The sequence below is a fragment of the Leptodactylus fuscus genome, chromosome 3, assembly GCF_031893055.1.
Source record: "Leptodactylus fuscus isolate aLepFus1 chromosome 3, aLepFus1.hap2, whole genome shotgun sequence".
NCBI classification, from domain to species: Eukaryota; Metazoa; Chordata; class Amphibia; order Anura; family Leptodactylidae; genus Leptodactylus; species Leptodactylus fuscus.
In genome coordinates this window covers 131025059-131046265 of record NC_134267.1, presented here as the reverse complement: position 1 = coordinate 131046265, position 21207 = coordinate 131025059, and the positions used below count along the sequence as shown (strand labels likewise).

The following is a 21207-nucleotide window of genomic DNA, read 5'->3' as shown; positions in this document are numbered from 1 at the left end:
CTGGTTAATATTATCCACACATTGTGAAGAAAAAGAGCTAGAGTTTCCATATATGTTGGATAGGGGGGAAAAAACTGAGAAAAACGCAAAAAGCAGCCCGTTTTTGCTATTTTTTTTTCTGCAGCATTTTTTAAGCTACGATTTGCAACATGGGGTCTTATCCTTAAATGAATACTTCCAACAGATGCTGTACAGTGACACCAATCACCATAGGGTTTCACGGAAATTAAAAATATATGTTTAAGGCTAAGGCCCCATGTAGCGGGTCACAGTCAAAAAGCGCTGTGGGCAAAACTGTGGTAGATACATATTGCACTTTTACCCGCAGCACTTTTCACAGAAAGTCCATAGAGGAAACCTTCTGGAATATTTATGCCTCTATTATACGTATACAGAAAACGTCAGAGTTTCCGTAGATATAATTGACATGCTGCGCTTTACATTTTTGCGTTTTTGTAATCTCAGAATTTCTGATGCAAATTTTTTCTGCAATGTGTGGATGGTATTAGCCAGAATCCCATTCACTATGTAGGTAGTGTAAAACGCAACATATTTTTGCTGCAGCATTTCTGCAGCAGCAAAAATGTTGCATTTTCGCAATGTGGGGTTTCAGCTTTAGGGTGCATGCACACTACGTAACGCCGGGCGTGTATGAGAGCCGTACACGCCGGCGTTACAGCAGGGCTGCCGAACACTTCCCATTCACTTCAATGGGAGCGCTCGTAACAGCGGCGTTTACGAGCGCTCCCATTGAAGTGAATGGGAAGTGTTCGGCAGCCCTGCTGTAACGCCGGCGTGTACGGCTCTCATACACGCCCGGCGTTACGTAGTGTGCATGCACCCTTAGATAGGAAATTTCCTCCATTCTAGTAGCTGTTAGGGTATTTTCACATGGTGTATTTTGAAGAGCAATTGAAGAGGTGGTTTTTACCTCAAAATCATTTCCAAAAACCACAGTATGAACATACCCTTAGGCTATATTCACACAACAATTTAACAGATGTCACGTGGCATCATTAAAGAGAACATTTCATGTGCTCTGGCATTTATATACCACTAGAAAGCCGACAGTGCGCTGAATTCAGCTTTCCCAATATGTGCCCTTGGTGAAGAGCTATCAATGCTGTTACCATCGCTCTTCACTGTCAGAAAGGTGTTCCAGACAGTCTAGCTGGGGGAGGTGAGAGAACCCAAAAAAACTTACCTGTCTCCGATCCTCCCTTGTCTTCCGGCTGAAGTCAACACTGCATGTGACCGCTTAGGCCAATCTTTGGCCTCAGTCAGAAACACGGGACATCACTACCTGTGACATCCCTAGATCCTTTCTCTAGGCCGCTTAGGCCAATCATGTGATTACCAATTAGGTCTCAGTGAAAGGGACACATGACGTCACAGCCGGCAAGTACTTCTGGCAAAAGAAGACAGCCGAGCAGCAGGACCGACCGTGCTGGGAGGACACTGTAGTACCGGGGGCAGGGGAGTATGGGTTTTTTAAATGCTTTTTTACCTCCCCCAGCCTAATTAAAAAAATCAAATAGAGTGGACGACCTCTTAAAGTTTATGAATAATAGAGCAACATTTAATTTCTTTAATTCCCTATGTTTTACAAGCAGCGCACAAATGGCATCTATGTGTTGTCCATGATTTTCATAGGCCCATACACCTTAATGGAGCTCTGTGGTCCACAAAATGGACCAAAATAGAGCACGTCTGAGGTTGTTGGCTAAGTAAATGTCACATTTTTTTGCTACTTTAGATTATTCTTATATATTTATTTCTGGTGCCAGTTCTATTGTTCTAAAGACGTTATTTTCTCATGAAATGTGGGCAACCAGTGTGACAAAGTACATAACCAAACCTGAATACGTTTTATCCCCTCAAGGTCAGAATTTCAAAAACAAAAGCAGTGTGCTTTCTTAATATGCAAATTCAGCCTATGTATACTATAGACTGGAAGAAAATTGTGTTTCGGCTACAAACAAATTAATCTCTTCTGCACTTGCCTACTCTCTTTATTCTAGTTTTGCTTGTTATCTGTATCGCATTCTCTTGAATTATTAAACATTCACTGGGAAAATCAAATCCATATTTTTCAAAAGTTCTGACAATAGCTTGTAATTGTATTTTTCTAAACAAATGTTACTTGGGGTCTTTCTGCTGTGTGGTATACTTTTATTAGACAAGTATATGAAAATACATTTTAGATGGTGTGTCATCAAATAGGAAAGCAGTTACAATGTTGTAGTGTTTGCGAATAATGATCATCCATAAAGTATGGCAATGGACTATGAAATGCCATGTATTTTCAAAGGGACGAATTTACAGTAGAAAAGAGACCAGTTACAAAAAATAGATGCAGTGATGGATCTTCAGATAATACCCAATGGTTTAGCATTTTCTGCATAAAAAAAACTAACTAAAAACATTAAAGGGATTCTACCACTAAAACACATTTTTTTCTAGTTAACACGTCGGAATAGCCTTTATAAAGGCTATTCGTCTCCTACCTTTGGAAGTGATCTCCGCCGCGCCGTTCGTTCAAAATACCGGTTTGTACCGGTATGCTAATTAGTTCTCTCGCAGCGATGGGGGCGTCCCCATCGCAGGAGCAGCGATGGGGGCGTCCCCATTGCAGGAGCAGCGATGGGGGCGTCCCCATTGCAGCTCGAAAACCGACCGCAGTGCCGCCTCTATGGTCTTTGGTATCCTCCCCTTCCTTCTTCAGCGTCCTGTCGGATGCCTGCGCAGTACGCTGTGTTCGGCGACGATTGCCGAACGTACTGCGCATGCACGAAATTGCGGTGCCTGCACTATGGCTGGGACCGCAATTTCGCGCATGTGCAGTATGTTTGGCAATCTTCGCCGAACAGAGCGTACTGCGCAGTGTCCGACAGGGCGCTGAAGAAGGAAGGGGAGGATACCAAAGACCATAGAGGTGGCGCTGCAGTCGGTTTTCGAGCTGCAATGGGGACGCCCCCATCGCTGCTCCTGCGCTGGGGACGCCCCCATCGCTGCGAGAGAACTAATTAGCATACCGGTACAAACCGGTATTTTGAACGAACGGCGCAGCGGAGAGCACTTCCAAAGGTAGGAGACGAATAGCCTTTTTAAAGGCTATTCCGACGTGTTAACTAGAAAAAAATGTGTTTTAGTGGTAGAATCCCTTTAAATAGTTAGATATTTGAAATTCTATAAAGTATGTTAACCCAGCAGCATATGTCCAACCATGCTAGTAATGAGTACAATAATATTCATGTTAAGCATGCTACCCTTTCCTTCCATCCACTGCCTGACAGATTTTCTGACTAAGCACAGTTATGGTGAAAGATTAGCACCTGCATGGTGAAAGATGGTGGCACTGGAGGACATGCATATCATGAATGTCATTGGACTCTTTGTTGGCCATGCTATGTGTATGCTATACTGTGTGTGCTCACCTAGTTGTTTGTGATGTGAATTGCAGCCTGTCAACGGTTCTGACTTTGTATCAGGAGAAAATAAAATTTGTATTAAAACGTGTTATGGTAGACACATCTATAAATTGTAAAATTATAGTACATGTCATTTCTTGGCTTACTCATAGAACAAACATATTATACTGTACCTGTTAATGTGCTTAGAGTGGTTTTTTTTATTTTTACAAATATCTGTTTACAATATCTGTTTACAACCTGAGACCCGTGGAATCTAAGACAGGCTTAATACTAGGAAATTGCTGCCCGAGGACACCGTCAAAGATGCAGCTGTTAGTCTATACATCTCTAGTGACCAGTCTGCCTTAAGTGATTCATCTCACAGTTCGGCTGGCACTGTAATAAGAGCAGAGAAAGATTAAAGTTATTTGACATCAGTATATATATATGAAATCTGTTATGTAAAATATTCCATTTCATTACTTTCAATGCAGCTACTAGTGCCTGTTTTAGGTTTGTGGGTTTCTGGTCACTTTTTATGTTTTATTTTATTTTTTCATTTTCCGAAATGTAATCATGATAGTTTTACCTGCAATAATAGACTTTTAATAAAATTTTTCAAAATGTCTACTGTTTACACCTTGGTATGCTTACCAAGCTTTAACTGAAACTGGACTGTTTACATAGTTACTACAATAGGTGCCTTAGTAAGTGTTTAAGTATGAAGGTTATTTAGGAATATTTTAGCAAAGTAGGTATATGTATAAGTAGTGCTTAAAATGATTTTGTGACAGATCATAGATACATGAGAGTAGATCACTTTGGAAGTCTCAGGTCATCACTGACTTCCACAATCTAAGGCTTTTATATAATATTTAAACCCATATCGCACTGCTCTGAGCCTTTCCTTATTGAAGTTGTGATTCTGCTTGACGTACTAGTTTGTACTAATACATTACTAATACAAACCACCCCTTCGAAAAGATCTTTTATATTTATATATACTATATAGTTTTCATTATATTGTAATGCCATTTTACTAGATAATGTAAACTACTCATGCATAATTTGTGCATTTGGCAGGATTAGGGTGTGTTCACACTAGCATCATGATTTCCATTTATAACATACAAGAAGAGCACTGTAGACTATATAATGATGTTTGTTAAAAACACTAGAATAGCACGAGAGAAGGAAAACTATGCCTATGTAAACAGAGCTTTGAATGTCTTACTATATATTCTATACAGTAGCTCAATGAAGCAATAAATTAGAATTCTTAGTGTTTTTTAACTTGTTATTCAACTTCAAGAAAGATTTATCTAGTATGTCACAGCGTGTATCTCCAAATCATTAAATAAAGTTTGACTTGTATAATACATCCTGTTTCCTTGACGTTCATGTATGTGTACGTTTTTTGCAAATCCTTTGGAAATGGGAAGTTAGGGGTATCTAGACACCTACATTACAGCATACTTTTGAGAAAACAATTGAATTAGGAAGAAAACTCATTCTTGCCCCAATTATGGTTTAGCAGTATCCATCATACACAAGAAGACCTTCCTTAATTGAATAGCATTTGCATAGATCAATTTCATCATAGTGTTGCCTACTACACATTCAGAATACCGGTGTTTAGCAAAGATACAGACATAAGCCATAAGTATGGAGTAACGGTAGAATGTTGCTGATACCATTCATCTATATGGGAGAGGAGGAAACCACATAGAGCAGTGACACTTGACTCTTTCTGTAAGTTCCACCTTTGTGGTCTGGACTTGCAGGCAAGTATTCCTAACTCGCCAGCAATTTTCTGCAATTCTAATATGCCTTCCATGACTTTGGCCAGCTTTAAAGTGAGTCCTTGAGATGTCCAGACTAGATACTTGTAAAGGTACTGTAGGTTCATAGATTTCATACAGGAACTTCTCTGACTGAAAAATCCATTCCGTATATCTAAGTAGTGTTTGTTTTTATAGAATACTATGGTTACTATCTCCTGCTTAGTTTACTGTAACACCCTTCTCCATGGCCTCCCAGCAAACACTTTCGCCCCCCCCCCCCCCCTCTATAGTCCACCTTAAACTGTGCTGCTTGCATAATACACCTCTCTTACTGTTTTTCATTGGCTACTCCCCTCTGCCAATCCCTTCACTGGCTACCCATTGCCCAGCAAATTGAGTTCAATATACTAACGCTGGCATAAAAAGTCATCCACAACCTGTCCCCCCCATATATCTTTGACCTAATCTGCCCACACATAACCTCTGATCCTCCAAAGACTTCCTACTCTGCTCTGCTGTTATCTGCTCTTCACACAACTGTCTTCAAGATTTCTCCCATGCAACCCCCATACTCTGGAACTCCTTACCAAGACACATAAGACTGACCCCACAATCACAGGCTTCAAGAAGGCCCTGAAGACTCACCTACTCAGGAAGGCCTACAACCTCCAATAACACTGCTGTCGCCACATCACCATCTGAACAGTCTCTTCCCCCTCACCTTCTGTCTCTATCCCACTTTCCTCATAGATTGTAAGCCCTTACGGGCAGGGCCCTCTACCCCTCTGTGCCAGTCGGTCATTGTTAGTATGGTATTTGTTTTGTATATTTGTGTACCGTATGTAAACCTTCAAATGTAAAACACCATGGAATTAATGGTGCTCAACAGATAAATAATAATAATATGAATATAGACTAACATGGATTTCTGCAAGCATCATTTAAATACATGGAACAATAAAAGAGACTTCTGCAACAAATCTGGCAGAAAAAATTTACAAAAAAACATCATAAAAGTCTTGTCTTTGAGTGAAATTAGCATTTACCTAATTCCTCACCTTCCTGGGGTGAATAGTGGGTAATGTGCTGTTATTCTATTTCACTAAGTGGCAATACCATTTAGTGGATGTGAAAGTACAGTAAAGTGTTGCTCCATGTGGGCATGTTCAATATCTATACTGGTATAAGTGGCAAACGTCAGCATGATATTGTGTGGCATTTTAGCGACCTGCTACCTGCTTACATGAAAAGTAGTCTGCATGTGCTTCCAGCTGTGATCATATCGTCTGTATTACAAATGTAGCATGCTTGTATGAGGCATGGCTTGTGTTACTGTAAATAGCAGAAATGAATGTAGATATACTTCAGACATTAGTACTTGTCTAAGATCGTCAATATTCAAGCTTTCTTCTTCCCGGTACAGGCTCACACTGGGAATGCAGGCTATGCTGCTGCGGGCTTTACTTGACAGAAATCTGCCAGAGCACATTTTAGTTCACGTTACATGAATTGACTGCACCGCATGGTCACTCACAGCCTTTCACTTTCAATCTTTACTATTCACTGAGAAAGTGCTCCAAAGGCCTGAAACTTTACTTTTTTATGTTGGGGGGAAAAGATTTATGGAGACCTTAATCTCAGTAGCAAGATGTGATGTTGTAAGGATTTCTAAACTGGGAAAAATACAACATGAATGAAGAGGTCACTTTGTAGATGTGATATATATTTTGGGATTGTACTTAAAAGGTATACATTCAACTTAAAAATTAAATATCCATTTGTATTAACTGAAATGGAAAGTAATATACATCATGAGGAACTGCTTGTTGGTATAGATACCTAATGTTTATTTGGAATAGATCTTTCCACACTTTCCATTTTGTCCCTATAGTGCCTACCAATTTTTATCAAAACTAGTGATATATCTGTTATTTAGTTTTACTCCCAATTGATCTCTGAATAATCTAATTCAGGGGTGCTCACACTTTTATAGCATGTGAGCTACTTTCTAAACTGACAAAGGGATAAGATCTTCTACCCAATTCTTGTGGGCGGGGCGGGCCTGTGGGCAGGCCGGGGTGGGGCCAGGGGCGGGGCAGAGCGTGAGATCAGGAGACAGCTCTCTGGTGTCTGCTTGTTCACAGCGCAGGCTGAGAATCATCTCTGGACACTGGCAGGCCAGGGCCTTGCACTCGTTCACAGTCAGAGCTGTGGCAGCCCCGCCTGCCAGTGTCCGGAGGTGACTCTCAGCCTGCGCTGTGAACAAGCAGTACCCCAGCTCCCTTCATCCCTAAGGGTGGGGAGCGCATCATCCCCCGGAGCTGCTGCTGTCCGGCGTGCTTGTTCACAGTACAGGCTGAGAGTTATCTCCGGACACTTGCAGGCGGGGCTGCATCCCGCAATCGACCCATACGTCCTTTGTGATCGACCGGTAGATTGCGATCGACGTATTGGGCTCCCCTGATCTAATTGTTTCAAGAACAGTAAAAATGTTTTACAGTATGACACAGCATGTAGTCAAAGGGTATGTAGATTTCTTTGATGAGTCCTAAAAACTATTAGAGAAATTCTATCCCGAAACTATTGTAGATTGGTCATATATTAGTTAATTAGTAATAGATATAGAAAGCACTGTTGCAACACTTAAAACTTAACATTTAAATAATAATGCTTAAAAAATAGGTCCCTACAATAATGCCATACATGATAATGTCCCCACAACAGATCGTAAGGTAAATAATAGTATGAAAAGTATTGATCTTACCAATGTATGTTGACGGAAGTCTCACGGTGAGGGTGCATTACAAAAGGGAAAAGACAGTCCCAATATTCACCCTCCAATGCTGTCCCTCAAACCCCATAATGACTCCCGCCCTCACCAGGGCAGTACCAAATTGTACCCTAATATGACCCTAAATGTCCCTAGTCTCTACACGTTTCCTGGTACAGTAACACACCACTCATCAGGGGACTTTCTGAACTAGAAGATTTAAGAGACCATCAAAAAATGGTTTGTGTCCTATTTTTACCTGTTTTCATGGATCCCTCAACAGATTCATATTTATGAGGGGTCTGTGAAAATGGGCACACCTTAGGTTTAAAATGGCTGTGAAAAATATCAATTTATCACAATCATTTGATCCAACATTTGTTACACTTTGCTGTAATATCTATACAGACCATACAAGAAAGCAGCATGTGTCTCCAATATGGCTGCCCCAGGGAAAATTACTAAATGATCAAATAAATCCTATAGCTACATCTAAGCAGCTGTACAGACACAGCTTTTCTCTTCTACAGTATTTCTCTTCTACAGCTGTACATCTAATTAATGAAACTAAAATTAAATACCAAAAGCCCCTAGAGATACAGCTAGAATCTGCAGGCACAAAACTTACGTCGCGCCCTAAGTCAACCTCAACATATTTTCACTGAGTACAAATTGTCAGTGTTCCAGTTGTTTAGAGGTATCAAAGAGCTTCTATTTCCTTACTGTAAACATCTCATTAAATAAAAGCATCAATTCATCTAAATTCACATAACTGTCACACAGAACTGAGACGTGTAGGCATAGGCCTCCAGTGACTGAGGATACAACAAGGGTTCTCTTCTATTGAAATATTGCAGGTAATATGGTTTGTGGAGGCCATATAATATACCACCCTTCATTACCTTATCTATGTTACAGATGTATGGGTTTATTGCATAAAAACATTGTTTGATAGCATTAATTTCAATTAGACATGAGCGAACAGTAAAATATTCGATATTCGTTTCGGATAGCCCCTCATTATTCGACTATTCGAACGAATATCGAACCCCATTATAGACTATGCGGAAGAAATGCTCATTTCAGGGGATCCCACTCTTTGACTCTGGAGAGTCACCAAGTCCACTATGACACCCCAGGAAATGATGCCAACACCCTGGAATGCAACTGGGACAGCAGGGGAAGCATGCCCAAGTCACTGTATTATGTTGGGATCCCTGTCAGCTTGCGATATGCGTGAGCTGACTTTTTCCCATAGGAATACATTGACCGGCATTGATTGGCCGTATGCCATATAGAGTATAGCCAATCAACGCTGGTTCTGTCGGAGGCTCGTATGTGAGGAGGCGGAATCTAAGATCAGACCAGAATGGAGACTGCTGTGGTCCGATCTTAGACTCCGCCTCCTCCGGCAGAACAGCGTTGATTGGCCGAATGCTGTACTCTGTATGGCATTCGGCAAAATCATCACTGGTCAATGCATTCCTATGTAGCAGTGCTGGTTGTGCGGTCAGCTCGTCTACACTGGAGATGCAGCCAAGCTGAGCGCACTGGCAGCACTGTTACACCTGAGATGTGAACCCTGCTGCACACTCAGCTCTGCTGCATCAGAGATGTAGCAGAACTGAGTGCGCTGAACTCTGCTGCACACTCAGCTCTGCTGAGATGCAGCAGAGCTGAGTGTGCAGCAGGGTTCAGCGCACACTCAGCACTGCTACATCTCTGATGCAGCAGAGCTGAGTGTGCAGAAGGGTTCAGCACATCTCTGATGCAGCAGAGCTAAGTGTGCAGCAGGGTTCACATCTCCAGTGTAGCAGTGCTGGCTGTGCGCTCAGCTCGGCTGCATCTCCGGTGTAGACGAGCTTAGCGCATGGCCAACACTGCTACATCTTGGCATAGGAATGCATTGACCAGCGTTGATTGGCCGAATATCATACAGAGTACAGCATTCGGCCAATCAACGCTGGTTCTGCCAGAGGAGGCGGAGTCTAATATTGGTCCACAGCAGTCTCCATTCTGGTACGATCTTAGACTCCGCCTCCTCACAGACGAGCCTCCGGCAGAACCAGCGTTGATTGGCCGAATGCTGTACTCTGCAATTCCTATGGGAAAAAGTTAAATCGTGCATATTGCAAGCTGACTGGGATCCCGACCAGATAGAGCCCCAAAGAGCTGGGTGAGTAACATTCCCACCTAAATAAAGGTAATCCCTATCTAACCCTGCCTGTACATCTATCCCTGTCTAGTTCACAGTCTCAAATTAACTGAATGTTAAATCCACAATTTGTATAAATTGGAGGTCACCTGATTTAGCCAGCCAATTACTTTTTCCAATTTTTTTCAATGCCTCCGCTTTTGTAGTTCCTGTCCCACCTCCCCTGCACAGTTATTGGTGCAAAAAAAGTGCCAGGGAAGGTGGGAGGGGATGCAAATTTTTTGTGCGTTTGCCTCGTGGCATTCGATTGGAATCGAATACCTCGAACGGCCTGATATCGAATATCTATTCAATTGAACAGTGTTCGCTCATCTCTAATTTCAATGTAATTGTAATATAAATAACACAAGTATATAATAAACACGCTACAGTTATAACTAACTTATGCTAATATTATAGTTACCACTAAAACACAAAATATAATATACCATGTTCTAAATTTTTTTTTTTGTAGATTGTGAGCCCACGTAGGGCTCACAATGTACATTTTTTTTCCCTATCAGTATGTCTTTTTTGGAGTATGGGATGGAGATCCACGCAAGCACGGGGAGAACATACAAGCTCCTTGCGGATGGTTTTTTGCCCTTGGTGGGATTTGAACCAAGGACTCCAGTGCTGCAAGGCTGCAGTGCTAACCACTGAGCCACCGTGTGGCCCCTCTAAATATATTATAAGCAGTAATCTACATTATTAGCAAATAAACGCAAAATAACTGAATGTATAAATGAATGATCATTCACCTCTTCAAGTCAGCATGCAGTATAGACACTCTTAAAAGCACAGGCATGGTGGCTCAGTGGTTAGCACTGCAGCATTGGTGTCCTGGGTTCGAATCCAACCAAGGACAACATCTGCAAGAAGTTTGTATGTTCTCCACGTGTTTGTGTGGGTTTTTTTCCCACACTCCAAAAGACATACTGATAGGGGAAAAAATAAAAAAGCGAATAGAGTCTTGAACCTTCATAGGGAAGACTTTAGAGGGAATTGATGTAGAGTTGCATTTTTCATGTCAATGGCACTAGTGGAGAATGCACCTAATTTATGACAATATATAGGTGTAGATTCACCTGTACCTGTCTGGTACAGTTATCTATTTCATTCAACTTTACACATATTATGTGTTTACTGTATGCTACAATTACTTTATCACACATGTAATCTTATAATTTTGCTTTTCAATAGATAATGTACATTTTCCATATTAATGAGCATGAAAAAATTATATATATTCTCTTATTTTAGATTTGTGAACCATAATGAACAAAGTTGAATATATAAGTTGTGTTTAATACAACATTAAAGGGGTTTTAGAGGATTTTCCACAAACATAACCCTAAAGTTATAGACATATATAAAGTTAAAGTTGTAGACAACTAAAATTTATGCAAATTTAAGTAATTCCTATTTTTCCAGCATTTTAAAGATTTTCTCTAAACATCTTAGTTGTGACAATCTGTTGTTTTTATTGGCTGTATCTTAAGCTGAATATCCATGGCTATGAGAACTACATTGTGCAGTATTATACCACTAGGCTATTGTATATGTTTTATCGTTGCACATATCCCAATATCTACACTTTTGGCAGTTTATTTTATCATGAGTTTATTGTTTGCATAATATTGGTTATGATATACACCAGCAATAATGTAGCTATAAACACATAAGGAAAATCCCTTTGTGATTCAAGTGTAATATTATGTTGTTCCCTCGAGAGTTTCAATATTCGGTGTAAATTGGTACCTTATGATGACCAGTGTTGCTAAATGGTTCAATTATAAAGCATTGTGCTATGCTCAGCTTCTTAAATGTTATTGTTCTGTTTGTGTCAGTCGGTCACTCTCTGGATATTACTGCTTGAGGTTTATTTTATTTACTGTCTCTTAGTTTCCATTATTGGCATTCAGTTCCATCGGAAGCAGTTAAAGAGGTATTCTGTGCACATTCAGTGTTCATGTATTATTTGTTTCTTCTTTTTAATAGGTTTACGAGGACAGAAAGGTGAAAGAGGTGAATTTGGAATTGGTCTTCCAGGGAGTCCAGGCCCCACAGGACCTACAGGTAATCACTTCCCATTGCCTTCTATGTTTTTCTGTATTTCTTTGCTGAAATAGCTCCGTTGGTCTATGTTAAGCAGTGTTTTTATTGTGTGAGTCAAATACTTTGCTGAACATAAAGAAATCTTTTTTTTTTTTATTTGAATACTATCTTTGCTACCAACCACAAAAGAACATGACTCTTTACATGTCCATTTTTAACTCTAGCATATTTTATGTATAGGTCTTTCGATCTTCAACCCTATAAACGACAGTATTTCCAGTAATGTAAACTATACATGAGAGAAATATGTATAGAAATACCTGGGACTGATATAATTCAAGATACATTTCTAATTTGAAATGGTATATTTAGCCATATAAAGCATAAATTGTCATTTACCATATCCATACATACCACATGAAAAATGTTAGACATTATATACTTGTCTGGTTTGCTAATATTACCAAATGCTTGAAATTATTAGTTTTCTGTCTATCTTGTTCTCTTTTTGATATTAGTAAGGCCTAATATGAAATCTTGGTGCATTTTTAATTGGCATATATAGGGCACAAGTGTCTCTCTCTATTCATTTCTGAGGGAGTACTGTATACAGTCAAGAAAATGTGCTATGCTATTCAGTTTGAAGAAACCAATAACCATGTAACATAAGATCTAAGTGCCCCTTTTTACAATATTTGCCAGAAAATACTGTATCTTCTTCAATGTTGCTATATGGTGACCAGTGATTAGTAATATCAATGTCTTGTAGCATGAATGGACCATTTTTTCTGCCTTAAGTGAATATGTTATTGATTTTTATTTTCTTAGGTGACCCAGGTCCTCCAGGAACTCAAGGACCCCCTGGGACTCCTGGTATAAGCGGAAGATGTAATCCAGGGGATTGTTATTATCCAACTGCTCATGGTCGAGCAAGATTGAATGGAAGATAGATTGATTTCTTTGGTATAGATTAAATTTACCAGTCCTGCCTCTTAAATGTGGCACATTGAAGATATGGAAAAACATAACAGCTATCCTCGCATGGCTGGGTGGTGCAATGGAACTCACTTTGGTACTTTTTTTCCAAGAAATGGTACATATCTTGGAGTTTCATTATTTTGAAATCTTAAATCAAGGAGAACAATCTTTTATTTATAGGAAGTACCAAACATTACATCAATTCTTGCATGATATAAGGATCAGGTTCAGATTTTCTTAAGGCAAGGTTTGTATATATTAATATTTTGTAATGAAACAAAACAGATATTCAAAGAAATGTGAAATACACCAAAGCAAGGTTTGATGTGTTGTCTATAGCAGCTGTTTGGGGACACCATATTTTATAACATTGATCTAAACCACATCTATAGTCTTGAAGAGTTTGAGTCATTACACAAACACTCTGTGGTGCTGATTTCACTTTCCTCAAGGTCTAGTCTTTTTCTTTATTGCAACGTATTATAAAGTTTTGTTAAGATATTTTCTAAAACTATATTGTTAAGTGATTCTGTTACACAATATGTCATATGAAAGACAGAAAAAGCACAGTTTTATTGATTTGTACCATAAGAGGGACAAACTGTACAAATGTAAAAATTTGGTGGTCTAGGAAATGTGGATGTTAAACACTGATTTTTTTTATTAGAAAACACTGGAGCTATAACCTGCAAGGTCAGCAGCTGCTTGAGAAAATCCATATACCACCAAAGTTTTAATAAAACTTGCACTGATTCCAATGTTGCTGACCTTCCTGGTGTACATATAATTTAATATAATGATTTGCAGTTTTTATACTGTGCACATATCTATTTTCATATGCATAAAAATATATTAATTTTAAGGCGGTGGACATTTTGATTTTGTGTATTTTTTTTACAGTGTTGTACTTATTGCACATTGAGAGATTACAAGTCTTAAGTCTTTGATCCTTCTATGCTGTTTGTCCATACATAGTAGCTCAAATCCTGGTATAACAAGTTTGGATAATGTTGGTTGATCATTTTAAATCCTTTGACTTGGAAATAGTGATGAGAGAGTAGTATTCGATGGAATACTTTGCCGGCATAGGTATGCGTGTAATCGGCCGAACACCAAGGGGTTAAATGCATCGAATATTTGAAGCGCTTAACCCCTTGGTGTTCAGCCGATTACACGCATTCCTATGCCGGCGAGGTATTCGATCGAATACTACTTGCTCATCTCTACTTGGAAACCTTACTAAGTAATATTGTTTTTCCTTGTCATAGATGCATTGTCAAATAGAATGGTTAGAAATATTGAGCAATTATCAGTTTTGCATTTTGTATCAATACTTGTTGGGGCTACGTATAATCCTACTTAAACAAGTAATTAATATGATTAATTAATGAAAGCTGACCTGTAGAAATCCGGCCTGGCTGCTACATAGTATACAAAGCTGCTTCCTGTTATGAACACTTGGGAGTATTGGCAGCCACATCTGTTGATATCAGCTGAAATGTGGGGAAGTCGGCTGTAAAGCTCCCACTTATCTGAAATTTCGGACCTATGCTAAGGATAGTTCATCAATATCCATGCCCCTGGAGAATAAAAAAAAATGTAATCAATCATAATAATGTAATATGTCTTATTAAGGTAGTGCCATCTTTCTTACCTTATAGCAGTTTGTTCTCCTCTCCAAAGTTAAAGATTCTCTGTTTATATTCAGAAACTTCTCAGTCCTCTAAAAAAACCCCCATCAAATTAAATAATAAAAACTAAACAATAAAGAGGTGAAGGAGAAGGATGAAGCTGAAGCGTCTCTGGCTCAGTGTTCCAGAAGGAGAGAGATATCCTATTTATATAGGAGATATATATATATATATATATATATATATATATATAGGTATACTGTATATATAGAGAGAGAGAGAGAGAGAGAGAGAGAGAGAGAGAGAGAGAGAGAGACCTTTCCCCATAACTCTATACAAATTTACTAAATATGTAGACCAATGTTATTGTTTTAAACTCAATTCACAGTAGTACTATAGACTTGGTCAAACTCCTTTTTTTCTTACACTAGGTTCGCACCTGCATCCGGGACCCCCTGAATAGAAACCTAATTCGCTTAAAAAAGTGGTTACCCATGGAAACCCGTGGATGCAATCGACTATAATGGGGTCCGCTGGGTGTCTGCCCCTTTGTGGAGAGAAAAGCACTGCTTGCTGGACTTTTCTCTCCACATTTTTATAGCAGAATGCAGAAGGGAATCCCCCAATGGAAACCCAGCGCAGGCGTGAACCTAGCCTTAAAGTCTTAATTATATGTTGTTTGCCTTTATGTTCATTTTATATTTACATTCAGGAAATAAAGAGAAAACTGTTATCAAGCACATTGCATGAGTGCAGGGAGTGTACATATACAGTGTAAAGAATTTTATGTATATTTTTTATTTTCAATATTGAAAACAGTACAAATGTATTTACATTTTTTTAATATATGTAGTTCAGTAAGAATGTTATGTTTTGAAAAGTATGTAATATTCAACTATATATTTTCATTAGTTTTCTATACCTTATAAATGTAAACAGATTCTTTAGTTGGAAAACATATTGGTAGGTATTAATAGGTAGGATCATTGCTCACCTCAGATGTACAGAAACTTTCATCTGTACTTCATTTTTTTTTACTTGTATTATTATATTAGGATCGTTGCTTACATTGTTACATCAATAGCTATGCATGTACAATCCTAGGTGTAACTATATTATGTGCAGCAGCAGTTGCATCTGAGCCCCAAAGTTTGAGAGAGCCAGAAAGGACTTTTTGTGCAGTAGGAAACCAGAGCTATAAATGGTGTCATAGCTGCGAGCACCTTTTTAAAATGATACATAAGATTGTTTAAAAAAAAAAAACTTCCTTTGCAATGGTATATCTGAACCATATTGAGAGCCAAGGGTGTAGCTGTAGGGGTTACAGAAGCAGCAATCGCTACTGAACCCTGAGGCCTAAGGAGGCCCAAAAGCCTCTCTACCACATACGATGTTGTTGAAGGGCCTACAGATTTTGAATTGGAACCCTTGAGCGTCAAGTTCATCTCTGTTAAGAGCCATCAAGTTTGACTTTATTTAAATGGTAACTATGCATATGTTAGTGCCAAATCTTGTCTGGATGGCAGGGGTATGTGTTGATTATCACTATTATTAAAATAATTACCTTTGTAATCCTAAGGCCCCAGCGAAAAAGCGCTGTGGGAAAAACCACAGTGGAAAAGCATTGAGTGAGTTTTCCTCTGTGGACTTTCTACTTCATTTCTAACTATAGCGAAGCTGCTGGCGTTTCCATAGGTATACTTGACGATAGCTCGATAGTATTTCTGTTGTGCATATTTTTCTGCAATGTGTGGATGGGATTCGCACATTGGTCACACATACTCAGTAACTCTGTCCCACTTCCCGGATCCCTTTTTACCCTGGCAACAAAGATATTCTTAAACTTGAGACCATTCAGTGAGTATTGGTTTGTTAGATGTGGATTCTCCTCACCAGGCCTGGACACGTTATTTGGACCTTTTGAGAGAGAATTGGAAAAAAGTACATAACAATATCTGGACACAATAGTTTATTTTAGTGATTGCAGTTGAACAAGTGTTAAATTCATTTCTCAGAGTAAAGTCATAAGTAATATGTAAGCCCTTTACTATATTTTAGAAACCATTTTTATCTTGTAATTGAATTACTTTGATGCTTTCAAAAACGTATGTTTTGTAACCTATCTATTACTGCTTGTATGGTGGTGCTTGCTAGCAACTTAGGTGAACTAAATAGACAAATGGGTGTGCTCCTCTTAGCTCACAGATCCATTTTACAGCTGGTTTTAGCAGCATTTATTTATCTTAGTTAAAAATGGTGCGACCAGATGCTTGCTGTTAGTCAAAAGGAAAATATAACACTTTAAAAGTTTTGGTTTGTGGCGTTTCTTTGCAGGAACTTTTAGGAGGTCTTGACCCCATTGAAATCAATAGTTACTAAAAGTAAACTAAAAATGTCTCTGTCTATATGGCTTATTAGCAGTATTTGGCGCAGTTATTATGGCATCTTGGAATGTATTTCAATGGAAAAGGTTTCAGTTTTTTTTTTATATTTTTTCCTTTTGGATTAATTTTTCCCTGCTAAATGTAGGGAATCCTATTTTTATACTACTAGTGACATTTAGCATTTTTTATTTGTTCACCTTCATCTGCAGTTACATTTTATTAGCAAAGTAAACTAAAACCGCTCACTGTCTATATTCTGCTGCCATGACAGTTTTTCAGTGCCAGTGTAAGGCTATACATAGCAGTACTAGGGGTAAAAATGTAAAATTATAAACTAATGTTAAAGTTATTTGTGTTAATCTGAAATCAGAATATGAATATTAGTTGATCTTTAATAAATGGCTGCAAGCATTTTTCAAGCCAGCAAGGCAACAGAAAGAGAAATGCACTGGCACCCCATTCAGAAAGAATGGCAGATCAGCATGTGTCCCGCAACTGATTTTGATCAGGAAAGCCATTGCTAGCTTAATGGTTTATGCAGGGAAATGTAATAAAACCAATAAATGTTTGTACATGTTTTACATGCGTGGCTCAAGTCTTTCATTATGGTACCAATCTTACAGAACAGCTTACAGAGCAGAGTTTTCTATACCATCCTTATGCCTTACTCCTATGGACTGAGGTTGCCTTCATAAGAAAAGCCCTTTAAGATTTTAAGAATCGCAGAAAGCCAGCAGTTTCTATTTGCCGACTCTAACGTTATTTTATTTCAACAGTTATTACATTTGCAGTTTTCTTGGATATAAGTCACTTTCACATTCTACTGTATATTCATTGCTTGCTCTATTTTCATTGTTCTCCTGGTTTTCTACCGACTGCACTTTTATGATTTGATAAAAGGTCTGTTGTTAGAACACCAAGACTCCATAAGCTACAATAATAACACACACTGAAAATAACAAGATGATAAAAGTAAAGCACAATGAGCCTTTAAAGACGTTGTTGTGGTATGTTTAGGACAAAGCCAATACTCCCTCCTATGACCCAGCAATCACAATCATGGTCAAGTGCGTTCTTTCTAATACACCAGACTTAGATGTTTTGGCTGTTAGTATACCATTGTGACAGTATGCAGAATAAAAACAAAACTCGTATTACCCCTGTGTGTCTACAAGTAAAATAACCCAGCATGCATTATTTTATTTAAAGAAAGAAATAACAAAAATGCTTTTACTTGTGCTAGGAAAAGGCTATATACAGTAACCAAATGTTTGTATAAATCTTTACAGAGCATTACCAGAAAACCTTTTATTGCTGATATTTGCAGAAGTGCTCCAGCAGTGTAAATCCAAGCCATCCACTTAACGGCTTGCTAAAAGCTGAGCATAGGAATTGCCTGCAATGTGTTGAGTTTTGACGATCAGGCGCTTGTGTTTGTTTCCTGCACCGGAGCTTACCTCCTACGTGTTTATTTATGGACACTTAATTAATTACACCATCGGGAAAATCTATAAACTGGAATTCAAATACACACACTTGTTTAGGATCTTAGATAAATTAGTCTGCTGGCTCATGGCCAGATGTCTTAGTAGACTGAGTGAATGTCTTAGAGAGTTATAGCAGAGTTCTTCCAGTATGCTGTGTATGTGTGCACGAGTATTTGTTGGATTTAGTCCTTCTAGTTAGTGGTGATACTATATCCCTAGTTTAGCTCCGGGTGTATGGATGCATTCAATATGTCCTGCTATAATTGTACGTTTTCTCTGTGGATTTCCAGATAGTGCCAACCAATATTGGCCCTATATCTCCCTCGATCTTCTGCAATCTTCTTCCTCCACTGGGAGTACATGGAGACCAGTAATTACAGTGTATGGGTGGATGGCACAAGGCCTTGTTTTTCTCTAATCACGATGACTCAAACATAGCATGTGTCAGTAATTGGCAAGACTTACTATCGCTGGATCTCACAACTTTTGTTATTTTTGCCTTTTATTACGGTTTCTGTATTATCCAATTATACGTATAAGTATTTGACATTTTCAGTTTTGATTTCTTTTGTATCTTTGCCACAAGTTGAAGGTGACATTAAGATCCCCTATATGGTATACCTTTTATACCTTATTTAATATTAGGATCATAGTTTAGTTTTACTGATAATTTATGAGTTAATAGAATATATACATTTTAGTAGGAACAGAAACATGTTAATTCCTGGCTGTTTTTCCTCACCCAATATGTGTGCAGAGACCTTGTATGGCGTAACACAAAGTCCCTATGGCTGTGCCTCCATATGCTGCTATATTATGGAGATATATAATTTATTTTTTGATGGATTTCATGTAAATCTATCATGAAAAAGGCATAAAACCAAAGGAAAAAGAGTCTTATGGAGAGATACTTTAGTCCTACAGATTTGTATGGAGCTTGATGGAGGTGTAATGTGGTCATAAGAAGGAGGACAAATCATGTTTTGTTTTTTGTTTTAATTTTTTTGGAATGCGATATTTATTGGTGATATTTTAGCAACATTTCACAAGTACTATTAGATTTGTAATATTTTAGTTGTAGCCTCCTTATTAGGCATTATATAATGAATAAATACATTAGAGTGTCTATCACCACCCCGGGCATATTCAACTGCAACCACTATGTCATAGAGCAGATTACAGTGATGACTTATATATCTTTGTTACTTATGGCACTTTTTTAGATTTGGAGGAAAACAACTTTGAAGGCTTATGCAAATGAGTCAATAAGTAAATTGGGGGTGGGCCTTCATCACTGGGAGCATTGCTCTTGCCACTCTAGTAGAAGAGGTTATTTCATAACAGTGTGAGGGTCAATTGTGATTGTACGGGGTAGCAGTAGCAAGAGCGGCCAGAGGTAAGAGCAACAAAAGCAGTGCTTCAGGGAGATGGAGTCTGACCCCAGTTCAACAACTTCCTGATTTTCATTATTCATCAAATCTACAAGTGTGATATAGGTAACAAATAAGGTTCCCTGATGTCCATACCAGCGGCAGAATTGGGGTTTTCTGCCCCTGTGTGCTGGTAGGACAGGTGGATTTTAATTAGCCAGTATCAAATTCACGTGGCTGACCCCTTTAAGAGGGCACAACTTCCTCCCCCTTGCATGTTTTTTTTCTGTCCTGTGTGGACCAGGACAGGTGGAGAGGACGTTGTGTTCTCTTAGGGGTCAGATTCAGCCTACCTGAATCCTGGCTCCTTTGCTAGCATGCCAGTGTCTGACGAGTGCCATCCCTTCACACAAGCTTCCTGTTGGGAAGCAGAGCAGTAAAGATTAGCTCCCAAGAGGTTGTAGCTTACCCAGTCAGATAAGCAGCCTTCTGTTCTTCTGTCCCTTTGCTGCCGAGGGACATCTGGAACCTTTCTTCTCCGGCCGGTTTCCGGTCGGACCCACCTCCGGGTACACTCTTCTGGCACGGACTAACTAGGCGGCATGCTAGACTTAGTCCCCTCTCGGATTGAGAGGGAGTATTTTCTCTAAGTTGGGGTAATACCAGAGTCCCCTCAAGGGTAAGCAGCAGTTTTTCTCCCCAGTGGGGAATTTTAAGCCTCTGGCACCGTTTGGGTTAGCCCCACCCCTTCCGGGCGGGAACCTTAAGAGAAGCCGCCTCCTGGGCTCTTTGCCTTCCGTGTCATTCGTGCGGCAGGTTCCACCCAGTACTAGGTGCCTTTACAACTAAGCGTATTACTAAAACAGAAGAGCATTTGGAAATTCACTCTTGGTAAGAGCTTTTATTTATTCCAGCTGATGTTTTACCTTACCCATGCCATTCTCTACTATAGGTTAATAACCATTGTTTCAAGCCTGGAGATGTCATCTTCCACTACACCTCCGGGAGATGGTGGCAGGAGGAGGAGACCTTCAAAACGGCGACTCCCATCTTGCTTAGCCTGTAACATACCATATACCAGGGAGTGCCCTGAGGGTAGGTGGTAGTCCTCCTAAGTCCTATATGAGGAGTTCCTAGT

General features: G+C 39.2%; 1 protein-coding gene across 1 annotated transcript in view; it reads left to right on the top strand.

Annotated features, from left to right (window-relative positions):
* Window positions 1-13244, top strand: part of COL19A1 (collagen type XIX alpha 1 chain) — a 661532-nt gene extending 648288 nt beyond the window's left edge. Inside the window, exons 52-53 of the mRNA XM_075268349.1 lie at window positions 12163-12240; window positions 13048-13244. Of these exons, the coding sequence (XP_075124450.1) occupies window positions 12163-12240; window positions 13048-13169 (200 nt within the window). The 3' untranslated portion in view covers window positions 13170-13244. The remainder of the gene's footprint in view (window positions 1-12162; window positions 12241-13047) is intronic.
* Window positions 13245-21207: the final 7963 nt, after the last annotated feature.